Source organism: Simochromis diagramma, unplaced genomic scaffold, assembly GCF_900408965.1.
Source record: "Simochromis diagramma unplaced genomic scaffold, fSimDia1.1 OVJJ01000603.1, whole genome shotgun sequence".
NCBI lineage: Eukaryota > Metazoa > Chordata > Actinopteri > Cichliformes > Cichlidae > Simochromis > Simochromis diagramma.
This window is the reverse complement of record NW_024387414.1, coordinates 16193751-16220184: the sequence shown is the minus strand read 5'-3', so window position 1 is coordinate 16220184 and position 26434 is coordinate 16193751. Positions and strand designations below refer to the sequence as shown.

At 38.9% G+C, this 26434-nt stretch overlaps 5 protein-coding genes across 9 annotated transcripts in view; 1 reads left to right on the top strand and 4 right to left on the bottom strand.

The window, feature by feature from the left end:
* Positions 1-464: 464 nt before the first annotated feature.
* Positions 465-2670, bottom strand: LOC120721047 (protein phosphatase 1 regulatory subunit 3E). Its single transcript, XM_040011052.1, has one exon. It carries the CDS (start codon positions 2278-2280, stop codon positions 1357-1359), a length of 924 nt encoding a protein of 307 aa, XP_039866986.1. The 5' UTR covers positions 2281-2670; the 3' UTR covers positions 465-1356.
* A 380-nt stretch (positions 2671-3050) lies between these two features.
* On the top strand, positions 3051-21462 carry cmc2 (C-x(9)-C motif containing 2). 5 transcript variants are annotated; one of them, XM_040011051.1, is made up of 5 exons: positions 3057-3192; positions 3377-3604; positions 20421-20537; positions 20627-20698; positions 20814-21462. In XM_040011051.1, the coding sequence occupies exons 3-5, from the start codon at positions 20457-20459 to the stop codon at positions 20895-20897; spliced, it is 237 nt and encodes a 78-aa protein (XP_039866985.1). In that variant the 5' UTR covers positions 3057-3192; positions 3377-3604; positions 20421-20456; the 3' UTR covers positions 20898-21462. The 5 variants fall into 5 exon arrangements, with proteins under 5 accessions (XP_039866981.1, XP_039866985.1, XP_039866982.1 ...); XM_040011048.1 differs by lacking the exons at positions 3057-3192; positions 3377-3604 and adding exons at positions 19412-19712; positions 19884-19958 and having other exon boundaries at positions 20467-20537; XM_040011050.1 differs by lacking the exons at positions 3057-3192; positions 3377-3604 and adding an exon at positions 19414-19712 and having other exon boundaries at positions 19884-20537.
* Positions 6708-13791, bottom strand: atmin (ATM interactor). The gene is made up of 4 exons (XM_040011044.1): positions 13413-13791; positions 11254-11379; positions 10619-10818; positions 6708-10512 (listed from the first exon to the last, which is right to left on the bottom strand). Exons 1-4 carry the CDS (start codon positions 13695-13697, stop codon positions 8748-8750), a joined length of 2376 nt encoding a protein of 791 aa, XP_039866978.1. The 5' UTR covers positions 13698-13791; the 3' UTR covers positions 6708-8747.
* On the bottom strand, positions 15174-18377 carry cenpn (centromere protein N). The gene is made up of 10 exons (XM_040011046.1): positions 18086-18377; positions 17897-17942; positions 17702-17761; positions 17175-17248; positions 16874-17047; positions 16672-16773; positions 16422-16476; positions 16187-16296; positions 15948-16071; positions 15174-15495 (listed from the first exon to the last, which is right to left on the bottom strand). Exons 1-10 carry the CDS (start codon positions 18254-18256, stop codon positions 15374-15376), a joined length of 1038 nt encoding a protein of 345 aa, XP_039866980.1. The 5' UTR covers positions 18257-18377; the 3' UTR covers positions 15174-15373.
* Positions 21463-21712: 250 nt separating the features above from the next.
* LOC120721043 (chromodomain Y-like protein 2) overlaps positions 21713-26434 on the bottom strand; it is a 44335-nt gene continuing 39613 nt past the window's right edge. Inside the window, exons 4-7 of the mRNA XM_040011045.1 lie at positions 25188-25360; positions 24882-25092; positions 24651-24794; positions 21713-24554 (exon numbers count right to left, since the gene is read on the bottom strand). Coding sequence (XP_039866979.1) covers positions 24396-24554; positions 24651-24794; positions 24882-25092; positions 25188-25360 — 687 coding nt within the window. The 3' untranslated portion in view covers positions 21713-24395. The remainder of the gene's footprint in view (positions 24555-24650; positions 24795-24881; positions 25093-25187; positions 25361-26434) is intronic.

Here is a 26434-nt window from a genome sequence, read left to right as displayed (position 1 = left end):
GTGATAGCTACTTGGACTATAGACAGACCTGCTATGTGAAAAATATAGTTAAGCAGTGTTGTCAGGAATCTTAGATATTTTTGTTTCAAGGCTGTACATGTACAATAAGACGCTTTTCTTTAAATATATTAGTTAAAAAATAATTGTTGTGAAAATAAGATCTGTTCTTTAGCAGTCAACCTGAAGAAGAGAAGAAACAAAAAAGGTCCACAGGTAATCAGAGGTAAACTTAACCTTTCAAACAGCCACTTCAGACATTTTCCTTGTGATAAAAGCTATGCTGGAGGATTTCATTCAGATAAAACAAGAAATTATTGTAAAGAATAAAGAATAGGAGTCCTGAAAAACCTGTTCTTTATCGTTATATTTATAAAGAATTCTTAAATTCCATATATATATATATAAATATATATATCTATATATCTATATATCTATATCTATATATATATACAGAGAGAGAGAGAGAGAGAGATATTTAACATTACTTCATTGTCTTTGAACTTTGTCAAACCAGCTTATTCTTCATAATTTAAATATGCAAAACGTAAAATAATTTATGTTGAATAGGCTACAAATGTATTGCTAAGAGGCAGATTTTTGTATGGTTAAGTATGATGTCCCTGGATTGTTTTACATTGTAAATTTAATGACGTTAAACATCTAATGCATTCAACTCCATTCAAGCCCAATGAAGAAAATACTGTACAACACAAATCAACAACTCCCTACATCATGGCTTAGAATAAGGCATTTAAATGGCGTGATAGTAGGAAATAATAAATTGAATATCTAAATTAAATAACCACCTTATATCTCCATCTTTTAGGGGGGGCGGGGGGGGGGGGGGATAAGACATGTTTACCCCAGTCTGCAGGTGATGACCAGGGGCGTATGCTACCATCAGCTAAAATGCTTTCTTTTTGCTTTTGAGTCGATGTTTGCACACATGCAAACTGACAGTTACAGCATCTTGAAATGAGTAGTGATGCCTGAAATTGGCATTACCCGGCACGTTCTCCGTGGCGCGTGTTTTTATATTACATAACGAGAACATGCCCTCCCAAAGGGCACCAAGCTGTACAGAGCCCTGACATCAAGGCAACATATCGAACAGCATCCCACACCGGGAAGCCTATCAGGCTTAAACAGCAGGCCATTTCAACCCTCGGTGCGTCGCCACCACAGGGTCACTGTTTGAAATATCGTGGTAAAATATTTTCTCTGTCACGGAATGTATACAGCTGACAATGACGGAATAATAATAATAATATGAATCTTTTGTTTTACAGGCTTATAAGGTACCCGGGGATCAATTGCGCTCAAATGGCGCAAGCGTGTCACTGCATACGTCAAAGCTCAGATAAAATGAATCCATCCGTTTTCCCATTCCCGAGGTGGAGACATCTTAAACCGGTGACGACGGACTTTGTAGTTGTTGCCGTTATTATTGTCCCAAAACTCTTGCCCGCCGACACAGTACTTAATTGCAAATTGCAATGTTCCTCCGTTGTCTGGGTATGTGGGCATAACTATCTTGAAACAGAACTTGTCGGTGTCACCGTCGCTCGAGTTAGGAACATAGGACGCCAAACTGTCCATAAAGGTTATCCAGTTGTTTAGGGAATAGCGCAAAGAGACGCTCTTTTCGAAAGCTAGATTCAACACGCGCACGAAGCCGGAGAGGCTGAATTCGTCTGCCTCCACGGTCTCCAACAGGACGTTTACCTCCCTCACTTTCTGCTCGAAGCCGGGTAATGTGCCTGGGTTGGTGAACTGCAATTCCATGAACACAGACTGCGCAGGAGCCCGGGGGAATTTTGTTTCCAAGTGATGAAGGTGAAGGGGTCCCTTGGGTAATTTTGCCATTATGCGCTCAGGCACCTCGGGAACATCTGTGTCGTCGAAATGCTTCACTGAAATGAGCTCCAGGCCCAGGGAGTCCGCGAAGCGGACTTTTTTCTTAATGGTTGGGCTTCTGCTGCGGGCGATCTCTAACTTTGCTCTCTCTGTAGGTGTAGGCAAAGACGTGCACCTCCGACGCAGATTAGGGCTCTGTGGGGGCTTCAGGGAAATCTCCCTGCCCCTTGGCCTCTCATTCACCACTGCGCTCTCGATAGGCTCACAAGTGGCGTTCACCATGTCAAAATCTTCCCCATCTTCAAGCCTCGGATTTGCCGCTGCAAGACTCCCGAATAGTCCAGCTATGCAGCTGTAGTTCCTCGGCAGGCAGTTCTTTGGGGGGAGCATGACCGCGACAGGGTGCGCAGACTCCGCTTCCATAAAACGTTGGAGTCCCTGAACTGCAGAGCCGGAGTAGTCGTTATGGAGAAAAACCGGCGATGCAAGAGATGGAGCCGTCAGGTGTTAGTGTGCAACTCGAGGATAGGTGCTCTGCCTGCGTCAGAAGCTGACACTCTGCAGCCTTGGACCAATAAACCAAAGTGTTGTTGCTTTCCGCAATTAGCGCGACTCTCCTCTTGCAGATGCCTCTTTAAAAAACTAAAAACCAAAAATCCATCATAAAATAAATATGGAGAGCTGTTTGCTCAAAAAACAACAAAAAAACAAACAAAAACAAATTCCTTCCTCTTCACATCAAATATCTCCTCGTTTCCACTTGAATGTGGGGAAATTCATGCGTGTTCTCTCACAGCTGATCTCTTCCCGGGGCAGAGGTTGACGTCTCATCTACATTTACGTGCAGAGATGCGCGTTTAACTGACCAAAATGGTTTCCTTCTTCACAAGTTTTCAGCTGGTTTACTTCCCCGTTTGAACGCTGTGACATTGAAAACAAACCGCATGAAATCAATAATTTAGGTGCATCAAAAACAGTTATGTGCTTTTGTCTTCAGTCTGGTTCATCCAGATATTGTGTGCATAACTAGATTATCAAGCGTTCCCGTGTAAAAAATAAAGCTATTGTGTTGATTTTTTTTTATACTTAATACAGATATAGGACAGTAATGTGTCGGTAGTAGAATGCAGCAGGAGCGCAGGAACCCCTCCCCCTTTCTCTACGGCTTGACGGTACGGGCTTTTAAGTGTCACTATGACGACGGCGTTGCAGTTGGTCTCTAAAGGCATTCACCGTTTCTTCCGCTTTTGTCCTACAAAACTCTCAATCGGGAAATAAAAAAGTCGCCACCACGGCAGATAGCACACAGCAGATAGCACACAGCAGAAGTTGTTTGTGAGTAGCAACAAATATTATTCATGTATTTCTTAATTTCCTCGTTTAATAATCCAGTTTGCTTTATTTTGGTAAGCAAAATCAGCGGTAGGTTTGTTAAGTTGATCATATTTACAGTAAAAGTGCTACTCAAGATGCATTTTTAAGTAATTAAGGAAATTCTGTTTTCTATGACCCTTTCGAGATCTCACCATGAGTCAAAGGACCTAACTACATCATGACCTCGCAAGAAAGGGATCGTACAGCTGTGGACAGAGCAGACGGGGAGCTGTCAGCACCGGAGAACGCAGCTGGCGAGCACGAAATAGCAGAAAGGAGACTTGTTGAAAGCCTTTTAGATACCAGCGAGGAGAACTTCTTGAATGAGAAGGAGCTAAATGAGTTCCATTGTTACTCTGGTTGGGAGGATGCTGTAAGTGATCCAATATCCTGTTACTGTACCTCTCTTAATTTGTTACCTATATGTAGTTGCAATTTTGTTTTTAAGTAAGTGTCTTCTATGTCACAGTTTGGACTCAGTGATAATTTGAACAAGTATTTAGGCGCCTTCCCTAATTCTTATTTTTTGTGTTTTTTTACACTTTCAGATAATCAAATTGTAATATTAGTCAATAATAACCCTAGTAAATACAAAATGCAATTTTTAAACAATTATTAATTCATTAAGAGAAAAGGGCTATTCATTTCTATCTGCTCCAATCTATCAAAGTCATCTATCTATGAAATCTATCAAAGCCAGTCTGGAAAGAGTTGCAAAATCATTTCTAAGGCTTTGGGAGTGCAGTGAAAGACAGTGAGAGCCAGTTTCCATAAATGGAGAAAACTCGGAACACTACTGAATCTTCCCACTAGTGACGGACTACCAAATTTACTTCCACAGCCCGTAGATGACTCATGTAGAAGGTCATAAAAGAACTCAGAACAACATCTAAAGAACTGCAGGCCTCACTTGCCAAGGTTAAGATCAGAGTTCATGATTCAACAACAACAAAGAGAGTGGGGAAAAAAAGATATCCATGAGAGAGGTCCAAGTAGAAAATCACTCCTGAACAAAAAGAATATAAAGGCTCTCTTCAAATTTGCCAGAAAACATGTCAATGATTCCCAGAAGTTTTGGGAAAATATTTTGTAGAGTGGAAAGTTCGCATTCCATTACATCTGATGTAAATCTAACACAGAGTTTTGTAAAAAGAACATCATATTAGCAGTTAAACATGGTGGTGGTAATGTGACGATCTGGGTACGATGAGCAGCAAGTCCCCCTCAGAATGTTTTAAAAAAACAAAAACAAAAAGGTTTCATAGTGGCCTAGTGAGTCTTAAATGAGATTGGGATATGCTGACATGACATGACCATTGATCCCTGAAAACGTTTCAGTGTGGCTGAATTAAAACAATTCTGTAAATACGACTGGATCAAAATTCCTCCACAGCGATGTGAAAGACTCATTTCCTGATGCCAAGGGTGGCACAATCAGTTAATAGGTTTAGGAGCCAGTTACTTTTTCACATAGAGTGAGGGTGATTTGGATACCTATTTTTCTTTAAAAAAAAATCATCACTTAACAATTAATGACCCTTTCTGATATTAGTATTGATTATCTGAAGCATCTAAGTATGACAAATATGCAAAATGCAAAAAATATGGTCACATTTTATAATGATGGACAGAATCTGACTAAATGGAATATCTTCATTCACGTATTATTAATCACATCTGTGCTTTTACTGCTTTCCTGCATGTTTCTTACTTGATTCAATAAGTATTTTTACTTTGTGATTTTTAGCTTTAAACATATCCGAACTTAACAAAAAAAACTTGGTTTTGCAACAGGTTTGTGGTTGGGCCAGAGTTGTTCCCCTGAGCTGCATACTTTTGACTTCAAACACATACAAGAAACCAAAGCATAAGGAGGCTGACAATGGAACTCCTTCATCTGATGACCCAGTGCCTTCTAATGGAGACAGCTCAGCCAGCATTACAGAGCAGCACTGTGAGCCTCATGCAGGCCTGGATAATTTTAAGAAGTTTGTGTCAGTAAGTCAGCAGACAGGATCTTGGAGTCAAACTGCTATGGCAGCTCAACAGACAGATGCTGCAGAATGTCCTTTCCTTAAAGCCATGCAGAGAAATCCGACACACCTCTTACTGGAAGAAAAGATATACGAGAGAGGGATGGATAAAGAGACACTTTCTCAGCTTCACCATCTGTCTTCAAAATATTCTGTGCCAGAGAACAAGCCTGCTAAGCCTTGGAAACATAGTCATCGTCCCAATAACAGAGTGGTTCCCATTAAAAACTTCACATTTCTACCACCTATTAACCCACCTCACCTGATTGCCAAGGCCAGTGGTCATCTCTGTAGAGACAAGAAGACTCCAGAGAAACAAACCTCAGAGAAAAACTGTTTCCTTTTAGACAAGCAGCGTGGAACAAGGGGAACTAGAGTGGACACTGCTAGTAATTCAGATATTTCCACTTTCTCTGCAGCGCTGACCTCCAAGTACCAGACATTTTGGCAAAACCCACACAATGTTTTGATACCAAGTGGTATTAAATACAATGTCTTCCAAACCTGACTCAATGCACTGAGGACTAAAGTCTCTCACAAGGAATTTCACAAATGCACCCGAGCTGCCTCTTCTCTGCCTCACTTCACTTTTAAGCTGAACGAGGCATGTGAAATAAAAATCTGTCACTTGAATATTTAAGTATGCAGTAAAGGCAACATACTTTATTACAAAGTCCTGTCTGTCAGCCTCACTCATCACATACCATTAAAATACAGTTAGCTGGAAGAAGAAATTCGGCCTGGCATAATAGTGGCACTGGTGGTCGCTAATATTTTTGAATTTAAGCAGACTACAACTTGGTCAGAACTTTAACATTGCACCGCAGCTTGTTTCTCATAATATAAACTGTGGCCAAACTACTGCATCTGCTTAATACAGTTTAACTTTTATATTAGTAAACAAGGGATTGGTAATGGTTAAGGATTATGGGTGGAGCCAAGGTTCTTTCTGAAAATGCCATGGGTCATGTTGGTTTCCAGGGTCAACATGACTCATGGCCTGTTTTCAGTCAGTTGTTATAATACTGTTTAAGCTGTGGCAATTTTGTTACCTTATTACATTTATCTGTATTGCTCTAATTCTTTTCCCTACCTACACAGATGTAAAATAAATGCACAGGCCTGGATTTAGTAGGTTTATACTGGGCAGGTTGTAACTGCATCAGAAGAAGAAAAAAGGTACAATATTATAAAGGTTTTTTGTTTTAGAAAAAACTAATAGTGCAAAATTTGTTTTGCACAACCAAATCTTAAGAGACGATGACATAATGTGTGCAATTGTAATACTGAACTCAAGATCACATGAATAAAACATGTATGACCCACTTATAACCTTTTTTTTTTAATAAAAAAACAAAAAACAAATATTGATCATGTTTGTCCATCTTTCAGCAACTACTTTCCTATTTTTGTTTTGGGAAAAAAATAAAAATGAACACAATCAACACTTGCCAGCAGTTTATTAACAACATCTATAATGTATCTTGAACAATAATTAAAGGCAGCCATTAAGTCGACACATTTAGGCAACAGAAAAATCAAATAAATTCTGCAAAAACAAATATTTTGTGCTGGAAAAATATCTGCATGCACTCCCTACAAAGAGAAAGTAAAGCACTGTAACAGACACCAGAAAGTGGCATAGCTTCTACCCATTCCAATATAGGCATTTTCCCCCATTCCACTAAACCTGCAAGGAAACAGCTCTATTGTATTAGAATTTAGGAATTAAAAGTTGGAATTCCTGCTTTAAAACAAAACATGCTCAGACTTTATAGGCGTGAACCTTCCTAAAATAGAGAAATAATCCATAAACCAACTGGGAATAGTGGGAGAAAAAAAAAAAAGCATAATATGTCTGGGCACAGAGTCATTATTGTGTACATTCTTCAGTTTTAATAAACATCCATAAAGTGTAATGACATTAAACACTATTCATTTAAGATGTGATGGAATCAAAGTAATTATTTTCAATCAAATGCTGCAAAGGAATATTTTCATGTGACACAGCGTAAATCTTTCCATAAACATGGAGCAGAGGCATTCTCACATTGCATGCAATTACAATAAAAACATCAATACTAAACAGATAAAACATGCAAAACAAAGACTGAAAGGATTCAGATATTTTTCATTGTTTATTCATCATGGTATATTCTAGTATAAACATGACTTTGAAGCAGCAAATTATCTGTAACAGAACTCAAGTTAATACTTGGGTTAAGGCACCAACACAACAAAAATGGAAAATAAACAAGGCCTATAGCTCTGTGGTCTCATGTAGAACAGTCTCTATGTGGTGCCTATGAGGTAACTGAGGTCACAATATAACAAAAAAGAAAAGTGGGGGTGGAAAAAAAAGTTACATTTAGTGATTTGAAAAAAATTAGTGTGGGAAATTGGGTCTAAAGTGTAAGTCCTTTAAGTTAAAAGAACAAAACAAAACACTGTGTTAATCTGTGCTAATCCTAGCTCTAATCCACTGTTTTTGTGTACGGTAACATTACTGGATCACTTCAGCAGTGTACTGCTAATGTATACACTTACATCCAGCTAATGAATAAGTTAAAGACAATGACAGCCTAGCCTGCTTACTGACTTAAGTCTTAACTAGAGGCCTTGACACAAAAAGTGTTTACAAAACATCAGACTTCACAACCACATTTTAATGCAAGGTGCGCAACACGGGACAAACATTGTTTTTTACTTTGTGCCAGGTTATATTTCAACAACACATCTTCTGCTTTGAGCAATGCAAAGCCTTTACTTTGAAAAAAAAAAATCTCACTTGTCATGTTTTCAGCTGCCTGCAATGTCAGAGTTTACAGTCTTGTTGCCACTGACAAGGTAACATTGAAGATGCAGCATTCAGATGCACATGTGCAGAATCAATATTTTATGTTGTGCTGCTTAAAGGCTTCATGCGCATTGCATACGTATGTAAACTAAACGTACAATATTGTATACTGTACAGCTGAGATGAGATTGTTTTACAGCAGTACATCTATATTTGAAAGCTGTCATACAAGGTAGCAATTTTACAAGCCTTTCATGACAGCCATATATAGGTATGTATGTCATCCCTTTTAAGTGCAGAGCTAAACTTTATGTAATGTTAAATGTTTTTACAACTTCTTAAGACCAAACAGTGACCAGTCACAGCGGCTACGCACTGAAATATACAAGTAAGCTTGCATTTTAGACAAGACACGTACAATGTTACCTTATGTGCAAATAAATATGTAAACTGTCACGGGAGCTCATGGGTCATGCCCACTGAGCTAATAAAGTGCAGCAATGCTGTCAGGATAGACACCAGGAAGGGCTCTGGACATTATGCCCCCAGTGGAATGGTTGAAAACATATCTGCAGACTTCTTGCTGCTAAGACTATGGTTTGATTTGCCAGAGGACAGCATAAACCATTTCCTCTTATAGGAAGAGGCAGATATCAGAAACCTTTATTGCAAAGGCATGGGAAGCTTCAGCTGTTGGGTTTCTCAGAATGCTGAAACAGAGCACAAAGTTCTTCACATGTCTGGGTTTCCACAGAGCTGAAATGGGACTCCATGTTCCACGCCAAGTCCGCTGACAGGAAGTCATCCATGACAGTTTGGGTTTCGTTGCTGGTCAGGAACAGGTTTCCTAGGCCTTCTGCTTGGCTGGTCACAGTCTGTGTCTCTGTGCTGTTCAGCAGTCTTGCATTCTCTCCTTGAGTGACAGGAGTCTGAGCAGAGAGACTCGTGGCAAATGAAGGGAGATCTGTTTGTGTTTCTGTGTCTGATGACTCTGTGCTCATAGAAAAGCTTGAATGTCGCAAGATGCTGCTCAGGGGCATGTGGCTTCCGGCATTCAGCAGAAAATTGAGGTCAGTCTGAGTTTGAGTATCAAATAGCTCCAAGTCGCTGGCTTGGGTTCGGCTTGGTCCCTCACTTTGGTCCAGATCATCCATCAGTAGGAAGTCTGTCTGTGTCTGAATGTCTAGAGACTCCATTGGCGTGTCACCACCCAGTCCTCCCAGCTCACTCTCCTCGGTCTGTGTCTGGATGTGCACAGCATTGAGGAATTCTTCAAAATCAAAGTCGATGCCGTTATGTTGCTCTTGAACAGAGCTGAGACTTGACCCACAGCCTGCAGAAGCCTCTGTGAGCACCTGATGGCCTGACATACTGTCAGACAGGATGTTTTCCAGGTCATTTAACAAGGTCATTGTTTGGGTCTGGTTGTCTGCCATGTTGTTTGCACTCAGCTCATGCGTCTGCACCCCAAAACACATACCACCTTCTGATTTTGAGTCCTCATATATAGTGCTTCCTGCAGCACAAAGGGTGTCATCTATGTCCAAAGTTGTTTGGGTTGACACACTGAGGGAGTCATTGCCAAATAGGTCTGAGCACATGACAGCCTGGTTCTGAGCCTTCTCCTCTGATTGTGGTATGGCAAAGTATGTCTGTGTCTGCCTGGTTTTGTACGGAAGCACAGAAGAGGATGAGCAGGGAATTTGGCTCAGGCACTGGCTGTCTGTTTGAGCTCCAATAGACGATGTGGATTTGGCTCGGGAGAAGAATGTTTGGGTTTCAACACTGACTGGCAAAAGGACTTGGGCACTGACACTGATGTCTGTTTGGGAGCAAGAAGACACAGAGGACTCACCCGCAGAGCACAAGCCTAGTCCCTCCCCAACCCCTACTCCTGTGGGCATTTTTGACAAGTACGATTTGTCTGTCTGAATGTTGGTGGAAGTGCTCCTTCCTCGCTGTGCTGCCATGCTGATGGTTGAATCCTCTGCACCTACTGGATCCAGATTGACTTGCACTCCTGTGCTAATAGGCCCCTGGCTAGAGCGGGAAGTAGGCATGCTATCCTTGAAACCCAAACTTTTAGCATCAAGTTGGGGTACCACTGCTCCTGTGGCTTGTGGAAGGAGCTGAAGGGCACTAACAGAACCTTGGCTATCTACAGCAAGCACTACAGACCTCAGAGCCCCACTTTCTGTAGATGGAAGGAGTACAGGCAAATGAGCCACCTGCATCACAGGAACACTAACCAAAGCCATCTTGGGTTTTGGTAAAAGCAACTTCTGCAGGCTCCTCCGGGAGTCTGGAATAGTAATGGTTGTATCAGAAGGGAGAGAAGTGTCTGTCTGCTCTGTGGCAGCAGGGATGATCTGGAAGGTTGAATCATTGATCTTAACCTTTTCAGAACCACTTAACAGTTTTTCCATCTTTCTCTTTTTTACTGGGGGAATTCTGCAAAATAATAAATTAATTAGATAAAATGATAACAATCATAAATGCATGGAGAGAACAAAATACAGTATATGAATGAAAGTGTTGGGGTTATCCCTGTACATGCCTGTGCTCTGTTGGAATTTCATGACCCGTCCTGTAGATATGTGAGAGTAGAGCAGCCCTGCTAGCATAGGGGCAGCCACATGTACAGTGGTAGGTCTTTCCACAGTCTTCTATGTGCCTCTTTAAGTCCCACTCTGTACTGTAGCCATTGTTGCACTTGGAGCACTTATGTTTCTTTTCTGCATGCATCTTCATGAAGTGCTGAAACGAAATGAATCAAATGCAGAAAATAGCTTTAAAATAAAAATGTCCAAACGGAATTTGAAAAGGAAAGCACATGTCCATTTACTTCTTTCTAGTGATTCACCCAGTTAAAGGTCACAGTATAATTTAGGCAAAACTAGGAAAGAAAGGCAGCTTTTCCCTGTGTTTTGCGGTGCTACAAGAATCAGAGTAGAAATGCTAAGAAGGTATTTCATATTGATACATGTGTTTCACATTAGGCAGTTCTTTTTTCCTCAACCTATTGTATCAGAGGCTTTCAGTTCAGACTACAGGACACTGTATACAACTTAATCATGCAGTAAATTATTTAACACTGCTTACATTAAAAATGCAAGGTTGTTTTTTAAGTTGCACAAGTGGTTCTTAAAAATAGAACAATAACTGATTACATTTCACAGAGGAAATGCTTACTTGCTTAACCAGGGAGAACTGGGAGAAAGGTCTGTTAGGGCCTCTGGGACAACCCTCAATAGGACAGCAGTAAAGCTTCTGAGAGCCCTTCATGTCCTTTCTGACCGTGGGATTGACAATACCATCCTGGGGGTGATAATGACAACAAAGTATTAACAGAGGACAAAATACAGATATATGCATTACAGATACTTGGATCAGAAATATGTGAATGTAAGACTTAAACACACATTCCCATGCTGTGTTTATATTTAAGAAACTCAAATTACAATATATTTGCTAATGATATAAAGGTTGATTTCCCCCCAATATTGTCAGGTCTTTACCTTACTATAAGCACCATGGGATGACTGTTGTACATACAATTGTCTCTGATTTATAGTATTGAAGAGATTCATGTGCTTGTGCTGTGGAAAAGATAAAGCTAACAAACACTGTCTGCTTCGTGATAAGAATATAACTAAAAAGCCAAATTTTGGAGACAGCAAATCCAAATTTTGTGCTTCTCTGAAACGGCATCATATGGTCGTAGGCTGAAGCCTGAGTCATGTCACGACTCTGTGATTGGCTGTAGCTCAGAAGAGAAACCAAGCAGATTTACTGTCTTTCCTATGGCATGGCTAGCCTATATCAATTATAAAGGTCAAATCTTCTCTCCAACAGACTAGCCAATACAGTGGTAAATCAAAGTAATAGTCTCTAAACTGTTCTTTCTGCTAAGGGAAGTGATATGGTTTGAAAGGCAAGCTAATTCTGGATTAGAATAGTCTCATGAGTTTTATGGACTGACCTGACTGCACACAGTCATATATATATATATATATATATATATATATATATATATATATATATAAAATTTTTTTTATTTTTAAGTCTTCATAGGGAAACAATATAAACAGTGATTAAACAGCTGTGGAGCGATGCAGTGACGTTATGGTGCTGTTAAATATAAACAGATATAGCCCAACTCTAGCTCCATCAACTATGCAGAAGCACTGAGTGAGCAACTGTGGCATTTTATGCACTTTATCATTATGTCAACCATAATATCATTACGGCTGCTGACAGAAGTTTCACATAGCTGTGGATTAAAAGTAACACAGGCAAGCTATGCTGCTTTCTTTTCTTTCCTTTGTGCCTCTTACAGGCACTGTCTGAGGAAAGTGTGAATGCACCATGAAAACCCAACACAGTGACCAATATAACCCTTTATTCATGGACTGCAATGAACATGGACCAAACACAGTTCACCCAGCTTTACTGCAGCTTTTAAATTTTTGGTGCAAAAACGGAATTATATTTAGAAACTGACTGCTTAACTTTAAACTTTAAACTACTCCTGACTGCAACTCAGATTTAAATAGTAAAACTTGTGGTTTCTTTAGGCCTTTAAACGCTCTCCTTGCTGGGCCAGCATGGATTACTTCTAGGAGCTAATTCAAATTCTAACATTCACCTATTTTAAACAAAGAGCTTAGTCTATTGCAGGACAAAGGCAGTCTTTCCCAGCAAAGGACTTCATTCATTGGGAGACAGTGAATTATTGCGTCCCACGAAGTGCCCAGTCCAGTGAGGACAGAGGAACTAGGAGTTAGTACAGCTGAGGCGGTTTAAACATTTAGACCAAAGTCTAAGTATTGTGTTCGTGATAGACAGCACGTTGTTTGTGCGGTCGTATTCCTGAGAGACCGTAACCATACAACGACAAATAGATTTCTAGCTTTGCGTACACACAGCCAATTTAGATACTCCCAAATTCCCTGCCCTAGATTAACAACTCGCTAAAAACTAATATTTAATAATAAAGGGGTATATCTGTATATTATTAATGCAATAAGCACCGAATTTCTCGTGACAAATACAATAATTGATAACATAAGCGGCTAGGTGCAGTATAGCTAACTCGCTAATAGTAAACAGTCACCAATTAAATAACAGTCAAGAAGAAACTTAGTTAACTTTTACCAAAGCTCGACTATGTTGTCCCAGCGTTACTGGCAACACATTACTACGACCATACGTGCTAGCTAATTCGAAGTTATGGATGACTTGCGTTTTTTTTTAAAATGATAGTTTTCTCTCAACCGAATTAGCCAAGTTAGCATCGCAGTTGAGTTCACTTGTTCACATCGGAATAACCTGATTTAGTAATTAGTTACCTTTATTCTGTGCGACTTAACCAGATGCATATTCAACGCAGGTGTGTTGGGGAGAATCTTGCCACATCCTTCCACGGTGCATAGGATGTTCGTCCTCACTTCTTTGGTCAGCTCCACGATGGTGGGTTTTATCATTTCCCGAGACTGCGGCAGAGGTTCATCGTTACAGTTTAGACTGCCGGCATTAGCGTTATCACTGTTACTCGCCTTGCCCGTTGAAGAGGCAGCCATGTTTCTGTGTTGACAGTGCATTCCGTGTTTGGCAGAGAGCCCCAGCAGCAGCATTGTATGAAAAGGATCATTCCGTCCCTCAACGCTGCCTGTAAGGCTGCATTTCCACTCTCCTGTTCGGGCTCAATTGCAGCAGGGAATTTTGGCTTACGTCACATCCTAGATAACATTCGCATTTCCGTTTTGCAGAATAATGTGGTTTTTAACATATACGGATGGACGAATAATTATACTTCGAGTGCGCATAGCGCGGACTCTAACCCGGTTCAGCATCACTAATGACAAGTTCTAGATTTTTTGTTTTGTTTTGGATTTTTTTAATGAATGCGACCCACCTAATTGAAAACTGAATATTTCATTTTTTTCTATATTTTATTCCTGCAACTATTTTTGATGAATAATCCCATTTTATTCTCCCACAAAGAAAGAAATTATGCAATTAATTTAGGTGAAAATCGGGTTAAGATTGCACTAAATGTGAAAATCAGTAAAAAATAAAAAATGTGCATCACCTGCAAACTTCACAACAATATGATAGACCTTTGGAGACATAAGCCAAAGATTTCAGCCAATTCTGCTCCACTCATGTTGATAAAACCTATGATATTAATACATATGTCATAGGGTTAGGGTCACATGACTTCACAGTGACACAAAAAGATTAATATACTATACTATATATTTCCATATTAACAATGCTGACATCAGCATAATACATAGAAACCGCTGATGTCATCAGGATGAGATAAACACACATAATCTGGAAAAACTGCACACATCATCATATTGTAATAAAAACATCATAGAACAGCAAAGTCCTTTGGCGGGACTTGTGCTCTCTGTTTGTATGTCACTAATGTTTGGAGACATGTTCTGCAAATCTTCCGACTCATTACTCGCCTCAACTACAAAACACTCGAAAGAATACTGTTTATCAAGTCAGAGCTTTCACTTTGTCCTCTCAAAAAGTTTAGATTCAGTGCTTGGGTTTGTCATCACATCAGACCCCATCTGATGTAAACAGAGGTTTACATCAGATGGGGTCCAGTATCTTTCAAATTTCACATATCTCCCAAACTCCCCCAGTCTAAGTTTATTAGTTAACATATGAAGAGGCTACTATGGTTGGTAAAGACAGATTTAACTAATACACACCTTTCACTTGTGTAAATCACATATTTACAAGCCCCCCCCCTTTTTTTTTTTTTTTTTTTTTTTTTTTTAAATGGACACGTTTTAACAGGACTAAGGACTAAAGAATTGCTTTGACCAATGATGCTTTAAATAAGCTGGAAAGGATTGTTAACGATAAACTTGAGACTAAAGCTTTTGTCTAAATGTTTTGTATACAGACACAGAGTAAAAATGCACTTTGAAATAATGTGCATGTGAGGTGTGAGGGGCTGGTTTCATCTGATTGCTACGCAGAAGAACACTTTATATTAATGTGTGGTAAAATTACACATTTGTATCAATACCAGAAAACAAATGACAAAACCTCAGGAATATTTAAAATTCTGCTTTTATATGCAATGCTGACAAAAAATAAAGTGACAGAGTTGCCAGCAACTAGTATACCTACAGCTGAAGATATAAAAATACACGAATAAAAATTTCTTATTGAAACAGACTAATGATGTCATTGTTAACAATGAAACTCTCAAAGTATGAAGTAAAATGAATGGACTAATAGACTGAGCATGCTACAAGTTAAATCAAGTGTCTGATGATCATTTCTGTGATGGCTTCATTTGTGATGAAGGTCCAGGGCCATTGTCTGTGATAACAAAATAATTTTTTCCCTTTAAGGGAACGGATGAGAGAAGGGGTGTCACAGGGGTGGAAGCAACTCCTGTAAAGTAGAAAAACAATGTTTAAATAACCATTAGAGAAACCAGAAAGACAACAATGAGGATCAGGTTTTAACCTGCGTCATAACTGAGAATTCGTCTATTACCTGTCACTATCAGTATTTTGATTGTCTCCACCCACACCGGAAAATGTGGGAAAGAGTTGCAAAGTGAGGAGGATTCAGGGACATAACAATTAAACATAAAAGGAAACTTCCTTAGAAAAGTTTCCTCTTCCCAAAGTATCATGGATATTGTGAAGTAGCTTAATGTAACAGCATTACTATATGGCTATTTCTTCCAGGACTTTGGTGCCCTCTTGTGGACACTTGCAGAGATGCAGTTAGTATTCTACATGACTTTGTGACATACCAGGTTATAGTAACATAACTTACTTCCTTACAAAAGACGATGATAGTTACTCTTATGACTGTTTTTAACACTTTCTGTGTACCTGAGGATGCAGAGTGTCTGAGTGACTCGAGGAGATTGGTGCTTGCAAATTTAACAACACATCTGAATGGCTCGTCCCGCTCTGTCATGGTCTTATTGGTGTGATCTCTGAATTTTGTTTCCAGCTGATGAAACATTAACAAGGAACATGGCAGCATCTGGGTTAACATCTGTATCTGTGAAGCAGTGAAACAACTTAGATAATCAACTTCTTTTACTTAGTCGGTGTTGTCCGGCTACCTTGTAAACTGCAGACTGTAGTTGAGGTAATAGCCCATCACCAAATGCCTCACAAGCCATTTGATGTCTGTTTGCTGCAGACCCAGCTTGCTCTTTTTCTATGTGAAGGTCTGTACATATAAATAAAGACATACATAAAACCAGCATTAAAAAAAATTTAAGTACATGTTTCACCATATGACAGAAATGCATAGAGAAAACAGCTTAAAGAAAATCCAAAAGTTTTAAAACATACTTGAGACAACACGATTCCTTTCTGCCAGAGGGCTGGGAAACTTGGTGGGAAACACCTAGGTGGATTTAAATGAAAAAAAAAAAAAAAAAAAAAAAAAAAAAGGTCAGAGTAAAATTCCACTCATTTTTCTCTCTAAAGCAGTAATTTAAAAAGGTGAAAACACTGCATGCAGCCCACAAAATCTAAGAAATGAAAAAAATAAAGTCAGTCTTAACTAGTAAATAATTCTAAAAAAATAAATCAGGCATACTTGCAGATACTGCTTCATAAGCAGATCTCTGATGGCAGTGAGCTTCCGTCCACTGAGGTTAGCATCCTTAATAGCTTGATATCGGGTGGACAGAACCAAAGCCTGCAAAGCAAACAAGTCTCTTAAAGTAGGATGGAAACAAACAAGGAAACTGGATAAACAATGTAGTTTTAGAAGTATTAACCACAAAAGTCATCCTTACCTGTGACAACAGAGGCTTTTGTTTTGAAGTTAGGCTGCTCAGAAAGACGTAAGGGGTTTGAAGATAGTGAACGACATATGTGGGTTTCAGGTGGTTGGGGCGAGAAAAGGTGTCTCCCCATGCAATTCGAATCCACACAGCTTCATCTGTGTGCTTCTTTATCTTGATAGAAACCTTCAAATATAAAGTGAAAACAGACTGATAATGCAGGAGGTTAACAGAGAAGCATGTGAAATGTAATTTGCTGATAAAACTATTTAAAAATAGGATTTTTGGGTGTAAATTAGATGGAATAGCTTACGTGTCTTATTAGCTCACTGAGGTGGGATTTAAATTGTTCCTTGAACTGTGTCAGCTCTACAGAGTGAGCATCATCTTAAAAAAAAAAAATCAATTTATTTATAAAGACAGCAAGAAATTAAAATATTATTAAGGCACTTAAAGCCATCAGCAATTTAATAAAGAAAACCTCCATTCAATTCAATTGTATTTATACAGCACCAAATCACAAAAACAGTTGCCTCAAGGTGCTTTATATTGTAAGGTAGACCCTACAATAATAAAACATTAAACTCCAACAATCATATGACACTCTATGACCAATCGCTTTGGTGACAGTGGGAAAGAAAAAACTCCCGTTTAACAGGAAGAAACCTCCGTCAGAACCAGGCTCACGGAGGGGCAGCAATCTGTCGCGACCGGTTGGGGTGAGGGGAGGAAGACAGAACATTCCCTGAAAACCCCAAGAGCTTCGATATTCAACGAAGGTTCAAAACTTATAGGCTTTCAGCCCTTGACGACACAGAGCAGGTTACTGTTTCAACATACCTTGAGGGTCCATGAGCTGGAAGGCATGCCACATGCCCAGGTTGGGATTCTCGATGACATCTGTATGAAACCAGGGCGACACAAGCACTGTTAGTGAACTGTAAATCTGTCCTTACCACTGATATAGCAAAAAGCCAAAATGATAACATAATATATAATAGTAATAATATAATACAGTAACTTCGCTCGACTTACGTATCATTTCCAGCTCAGCTATGTGTTTAACTGTCAATTCATTTTCCTGTGAAACACAACACTTATGTTAAACACTAATAGAGCAAACACCATAATATTTAATAGTAGTTTCAATGTGAACATTTTTACAGTGTACAATGAACACATAGAAATAACAACAAATTATATTGCCTAAAACCAGCCAAATACCTCGCAAATGGCAAGTAGTTTTTCTGTTAACGCCCATTTTGATTCTGTGTAATCTATGGACTGCCGCTGCGTCGCCGTCAAACGGCTCCACTTATCCAGCGTTGTCTTCAGCATTCGACTCGGTATCCGTCTTACGAGTCGCTCCAGTAAACGTTTAACAGTGTTGTCCATGCTTCCTTCAAAAGTGACCGAAATAGACAGACAGCTTGAATTTGAGTAAAACTGTCGATCTGTTCAGCTTTCACGACAACGCACACCACAGTCGATCGATTCCAAACAAACCGCCCAGAATAAAAGCACACGAATCCACCAATCAGATATTTGCAAAACGGACTCACGTATTTCCTTTAGCGCCCTCTGCTGTCTTGGAGTTACATATTAATTTTAAGTGCCGCTGCTACTGACGTGACCAACCATGCTTATACTAATCTGTATATAATAATGACCTTAATAAGACCCTTACATAAAGAGTTAAATGTTGAAAGAAATTAGTGACCGTCATTGAGTGAAATTAATTATGACATACAAAAAGTTCATAAAGTTCACACTGCTGCTATAGAAACTGTTGAAAAAAAAAATAGAAGAAAATTTGTCAACTCTAAGTCAAAAGTTCAGGTCACGGTTTGGAAATTTTGACTTATTAACTAAATTAGGGTCAGGGGTTAGTTAGGTTAGGCTAGGTTTGACCAATGAGTAGTTTACTCAGAGCATGAACACTATTTATTCATTTTTAGTTTAGTCCATTTAGTTGTGAATTTTCCCCATTTATGCATGCACCTTCCGAAATGAAAAGGACAAAATAACAACCAAAAATAAATACACAAATAAATAAATAAAAAGAGGAAATATTGTCAGAGGAAAAACGGTAAAACCCATCACTCAGATTGTTCAAATTACGTAAACACAAACCACAACCCCCCCCCCCACACACACACACACACACGCCACACACACAAACAAGCAAAAAACAACAACAAAAGAACCGTAAGTAGGTAATTAAGCATCGTTGACATTTCGAGTTATTAATTAATTCATGTTAAATAATGACATGAACATTTGACTTAAGAAAAAATATCAAAAACAAAAAAAACTTAGTGACGGAAACAAGGTTCCATGCATTACAGAAATAGTAAGTAATGGCGGAAAAAAACCATGTGTAGCACAGGTGACCAAATAGTACCGTACCCATTCACAAAAACGGAGGTGCTTGGAGAGGAGCCTTCTTGTATTTCCTGCAAACTCCCGTCATCATTTGTCCCGCCTTTTGTGGAAAGTACGCACGCCATTGGTGAGGCCAAAGAAGAATATAGGCTAGGATTCGCCCTCGACTCTTGTCACTCAAATCGTTGAGGCGAAACAGTTACGAAAGTTTCACGTCCTGTAACAGGCAGGCACGTCCTTTAGATTGTAATTTCTTGTAGGTTAAACCGGCGATAGTACTACTACAGCTCATTTAGTCCAGTTCATTAAGGCGTTGGTGACTTGCAGCAGACCATAAAGCTTCTGCAGCTGTTCAATGGTTGTATAGATTCATCTTCTGTGAAGTTAGCTTGGAGCTAGTAGTTAGCAAGCAGTGCCTTTTTTTTTACCCACTGGAAACTTCTCAGATGATAAAGCCTTTGCAGTGGTAAGTGTAATTCAGCTGATAATCCAGTGTTGACATGAAGTTTATTATAAATTACTACATACGCAGTACAGATCCCCAGTTCAAAGTCTAGTCTAGCTAACATAATGCCAAAGTAAATGTAGATGGTGTACATTTGACACAATGCTCTTGTTTCTGCCTCTGTGTCTGCAGGTAAGTGTCCACTGGAAAAAACAATCTCGGTCATCACTATGACACATCAGGATGGAGAGGGATGGGGAGGTGTTAGTATCCTTTAGAGGAAATGCTGCTGACTACTACAGGGATGTCAAACTAATTTTACATCATGGGGCACATACAACCCACTTTGATCTTGACAGGATGTTTATGCACTCCTTGTTTTCCATTGCCATCCAGTGGGGCAGATTGGAGTGCTTCCCAGAATGCTTCTGGCCCCCATGCCTTATGTTTGATACCCCTGATATGCGGTATTTAAAGTGCAGTTGAAGCAGTCTGTGGAATAATTCATTCAAACAGTTAAAATAACGAATTTAATTATTGATCCATTAGTTGTTATTGGTTGGGCATCAGCAGTTCCAGATGTGGCAATATTTTGCTTTCTTGCTATATGTTATTGTATACTAGCCTTAAATCATATTACTTCCAAGGTGCCCCCCTTGGGCTGAGTATTTTACGTTGTTTATAGATGAGAGTATATCATCAGTTCATCTCTTGCTTGTTGCCTTTCAGTGTCTCTGCAGTTCTTCAGTAAGCCCTTAACTCAAAATGCACCCTGACCTGTCACCTCACCTTCACACAGATGAGTGTAATGAACTAATAAGTCAACTGAGACAGTGCCACAACGAGGTAAGTCAATCTCCAAATGTGACTATTTCTCTATGCTTCACATGCATAGATATAAAATTGTGTAAAACCTTGTTTGCTTTTACGATCAGCACAATATTCTGAAGTTCTTTGGCACATGTAACGATGTGGACCGTGCCATGCGTCAGTGTCTGAAGAAAGAGGTCTGTCAGCTTTTTAAACTTTTTTTCCACTTATGGATAGGACACAACAATCAATCTTATTAGAAGATTTTTTTTTCTCTCTTACATTCATTTCTGTCTCCTTACTATTCAACAGAGACTGGAAAAGCGGGAGCGCAGCAAGCAGCATGCGATAGAGATGAAGAAGAGGCTGAAAGAAGGACCTAAAGACCGTCTCTAAGGGACATTTTACTGCAACTGTGCCACTGGCACAGCAAGTTAAACCTACTGAGATTTTGGCACACTGAATGAAGCTTGACACTCTGTACCAGGCTTCCTCAGCTGACATTTCATGTCAGGACAGATGAAGAGCTATTTCTTTATAAGCAGTGTGGGTGATTTCATTTAATGGTGTGCGTCTCCAAGAACAAAATGGTAATCTTGCCATATTGATGCTTATATTACTGGTATTTTTAAAGTTTTATTGAACAGCAAGTAAGCTCAATTAAGCTTACATGGGTACTTTGTATCAGCTACATAGACTAAAACTTGAAGTGTTGACAACAATGTCAAGAGGTCAACATAAAAAAACCATCTAGTACTTGAGATTGAAGATTGAGTTTGGGGATTATTATTCCCCCACCCCATCTCTTGCAGCGGACTACTGCTCCATCACTGATGTGTCTGTTGGCACAAAACCACAGCAATGATTACTCTGTTAACGTATAACAGTATCTATTGTTGAAGATTTCTTTGAATTGGGAATCATATTGATTCTTTTTGAATAAAGTAAAACTCTGAATTAATGTAAGAACCTGTTCTTGCTTTAACATGGTGCCACAACAACGCGGGACACAGTATCAGTTTCGCAGCATGTAACACATGTAGCATTTATATGCATTTTGCTAACAAAATAATCAACATGAGTCTTTTTTTTTTTGGTAATTAAAACCACATCAGAAGTGTGAGGTTTTCTCTGAGTGTTAGGTAAGGTTAGGCTAGCTGTGCAAACCATACGCAGAAGCCTTGTGTTTGTGCAAATGTAAAAACATGTTGTCAAAGAATTGTTTCTTTATTTGAAGCAGCTCATTCTACTCATCACAATGTATCAATAACTCCTTGACAAACATTTAAATTATAAGGCAACCCAAGGTGTGCTTTCAGACAGTGTAGGGAAAAAAATACACATGTAGGTATGTGTATTTAAAAAGTAAAATAAAATATCAACCTGCAATTTGTAATAAATAATGGAGCAAGTTATAACTGATATACTTCAAATATTTTCATCAAGCACACTTCAAACACATGCTGAGCTGGCGATTTGGGGCTCAAATCCATTATAAACTCCCATAGCCCTAAATAAAGTTTCAAACCAAAGAAATGCTTCTGTCCAAGTTGACACTCAAAGACATTTGATATTTTACAAAATAAATAAATTAAAGTCCATGAATCTTCAGCGTGAGCAACGCTCAGCAGACCTGAGTGACTTGTGTTCATTGATGCTGTACAGAAGCCATATTATACCTCTTCTTATGAAGCAAATGACACAATATAAATAATCTATCATCAGATTAGTACAATAGAAGTAAAGACAGGGTCTCCTTTCATGGATCTAATGACCACAATAAATTGTTTTGTACAGAAACCTGAGTATACGGCAATTTAGATTTTGTTACGTGAATCACATTTCCTTTAGACAGTAAGTGTAAAATCATTTGGTGTGACTGTAAAGGTTTTAGATTTAATGCGCTCAGGTGGAAGTCTGGCATTGTTTGTTTTTGTCAATTTTTGGTTGACAAAAACAAAACAAAAAAAAAGCTTCCAACCTTATTATCCCAGCAATCAATGACCACAAAATCATTTAACAATCTCACATTGCATTAAATCTTATACAAATGTCAACAATCTGTTTACACCACAGACCTCAGCTCATACTCACAAAGGTTTTAAAGCACAATGTAAAGTAAATTAAATGAGCCCATATCTCTCACTGATCATGTACAACACCTCTATTTGTAAATCATATCTTCAAGTGGCAATAGTGTTAACATTTCGGTCATGAAGGACGTATTTATGTAGACATTTTCTTTTTTCTGGGCCTATTTTGCTAATTCACTTTTCTGCAGGGTCACGAAAAAGAAGCCAGGGTGCCTCTGGAGCAAAGTAAACCACATGGCACGGCACAACAGTTATTTCAAATAAATACAAAAATAAAACGCAACATTTCTAACAGTACTTACAATGGTGGTACAAAACATACCCTGAAATACAAGAAATTCAGACAAGCAGCACATTTACAGTATATTACATGCAATTAGTTACAGAAAACAGTCTACATTATATATATATATTATCATATATAACTGCAAAATGGACACCTTTTAAAAAATGTACACAGAGCTAGACACATTTACATTTTGGTAAAACAAAATAGATCCCTAAATATCATACAGAATATAAAACTTCTTGAAACTTTGAATGATCACATGCAGGTTAGGACAGGAAGTGGATTCCAGCAACAAAAATGTTCAATTTCGACATTATTGTTCAACGACAGCTGAAGATGCTTGAGAATCCAGATATTTTCATCTCTTCTGTGCTCTAAAAACACACAGCTAAGGAAAGAAAAACACATCATCTGGGGTTTTTTGTTGTTGTTTTTTTAAAAGAATGTTCATACATTTTATATAATGACAATTACTCAATAAAGGCTCCTATATGTAGCGCAGAGTTTGATCGGATTCATCACCAATTTTCCCCTGTGAGAATTGCAGTCAGTTACTTTCAGCATTTCTATTTAGTGCTAGCATTCACAGATTAGTAAAAATTATCGGTGCATTATTCCAGCAAGAAAAGAGAAATCCTGGCCTTCGTGTGATTATTTGTAAAAATTAAAGACAGTATTCTTGCCTATAATGTTAAAGAGGGAAACGACTAAAGTTGCATGGATCACAATAGCTTTATTTAAAAAAAAACAAAACAAAAAAAAAAAAACCCACCTGAAATACTTTTTATTTTATTTAAATGGAAGAATTTAATTTCATCTACCAGGTTATTTTAATAATGTAAGCAAACAGAAATGCTCTTTTTAAATAAAGATATTTATGTAAGAAAATATAATTATGAGGAAAGAAAATTTCACACTACTTCATGACTACATACAGTCAATACAAATAGGAGAGAATGTGCATGATAAGGAGCAAGCAACCGTGTCCTCATGCAAACTTTGGTTTACACTTCAATTCAAAACAGTAAGAAACTAAGAGAAAAATCCTGGAAAAATGCATCCTATGTACACAAAGCAACTCTTTTACACGCTTGTAATAAATATATATTCTTCTTCTATATATTATCATCACTTTGTCATGTGCAGTCAGAAATACATTTATTATTTCATCCATCTTGTTGAATAAGTCTCACATATGTACAGATGCACTCTGTACCTCCCTGCGCTTACACAATGCATATTTGGCCCTTTGCCTCATTAACACAGAGCGTGGAAATCTGGGAAAACTTAGGGACAAAACAAAAACCTGTTTTAGAAAAGTGATCATGACTGAATTTAATTTTTAACAGATATACACAGAAAGAAATCAGAAAGAATTCTCCTGCTGATAGATGGCAATAAAGGCCCATAATGAGTTTGACACCACAGCACTGCCAACCTGATCCCCCTTTTTTGTTTTTTTAGGTAGCTTCATACCCACACTGATCATCTATAACTTCTGTGGTGGGATGGTTACTTTTCACTTGTCTTGTTCTGCAGGTAACTGAAGAGTGCCTCTAGTCCTTTAGTTGAGCACCATAGCTGCTTCAACATCTGACATTCCTTCTCATTCACTTCCTCCAGGACGGACATGAGGATACTCCTCACCAGGCATTTAGACTCTTCTAAGACCTTTAAAACACACAGACAAAAGGGGAAAGAGCTATTTCATCTCCATCCTTAAGAGACACCTTCGCCTTCTGCATTGTGTAGATCAACAAGACTTACCACTGCGCTACAAGATGCCATTTCCTTCACACGCAGCATCACCTCTTGGTTGAATGTGGTTGGCCAGAAGACCTGCGACACGAGCCCTCGACTGCATGCTTCTTGTGCTGTGAGTTTTCTTCCACAGAAGAGCATCTCATTGGCCTGGAATGAAGGAGAAAAAATGCTATTGGTGGAACCACATAACATTACGTGGAATTTTGCTAAAAAATAGATTTTGATGGGACCCACAAGAGCGACGCCCAGTATTTGAGGGAAGGTGTAAGAGGAGCATCCAGAAGGAGTGAGGTGCAGGGCTGCACATGGAGTTTGGAACCAGGCCCTTTCACTGGCCCACACCACATCGCACAGTGGCAGGATGGATGCTCCCAAGCCCAGAGCAGGGCCGTTTATTGCCACCACAATGGGTTTCTTGAAGTGGATGAATGCCAACACAAAGTCCCTACAGGGGTCACAGAATGATCAGCAGTGACTCTATCAAGACTAATGGTAACACACAAAAGAGTTGCTGCCTGTAGTGGAGTGATTTCTTCTTACCGTACAGCATCTGCGATGCGGCTGCTCTCTTTTCTGCGGTCAGTGGACAGACGCCCTATCAGATACGATGGCTCCAGGCCACTGCAGAAAACAGTCCCCACTGAACTGAGCAGTAGTAATTTACTGTCATCCGCAGCGGCATTACCCAAAGCTCGACAAACTTCCTTCATGATCTGAAGAGAAAGAAGAACAAATGTGTATTACATTCTTAACCAACAAAAGAGGACTGGTTGGGAAGGAAAAAGCTTAAATATAGGTTCTGAATCCTCAGAGTAAAACTGAAGATCCACTAGGTACATCATTATTTTTTATTGCAATGCCCAGAGCAGAGAAAAGAAAAAAAGACCAGCACTGGGACGACAAGACTTCCTTCTGCATCCTTGCAGTTAACAGAGACTGAAAACTGTGTAGCACATCACAGCATCTAACAAAATTTCACTTTGAAGGAACAAGCTTGAGATATTCAGTTTAAACATGCTAATGCTAAATATATATATAACTGTATATATATTGCATAAATACTATACAATTTACATTCTCTATTTAAATTTAAAGGGCAAAAAATAAATCAAAACAAGCTTTTAGACTTTTGCTCCAATAAGCTTAGTTTCTGTGTAGAAGGTCAGCTTAGCGGTGAAATGGTTTCTAGTTACTTGATGTTACTCTGTGAGCAGGGGTTGTTGTGGGTAAGATGTTAATGTGACAACTAGCACTATGCAGCTTGTTTCCTTGACACCCTGCCCATCAGCAACAACTGGTTTAACTGTATGTTAACAATTCCCACTCCTTATGGCTGCATGCGTTACAAAGGAAGAAAAGCTGTGTGTGTAAACTTCTAAATGTTATAATAAGATTTTTTTTTTTTTTTTTTTTTTTTTTTAAAAAGGGTATATTAAGAAAACATTGGTCAGACTTTACTTGAATATAACCTCCTTGCAGTATGGTATGTCAACAACTGGGCCCAGTACATTTTAGTAGTCTGAAAAGAGACACGTTTCATGCTGCCAGTTAAAACAATATATGCAAAATTCAGTATTAAGAGTTTGGCCTTTGCCTCATCTGATAAACAAGAGAGTTTGCCGACATTGTCAGACAGTCAACCCGACAAACCCCAGCCCCACACCCACACCACCATGTCACTGTCTGCAGTCAGTCTGCACACTGTGTTGTTGCATTTTAATCAGATTATCACTCCTGACCCATATTAACCATTCAACCTCAAAAGTGAACTTAATTCTCTATGTCTC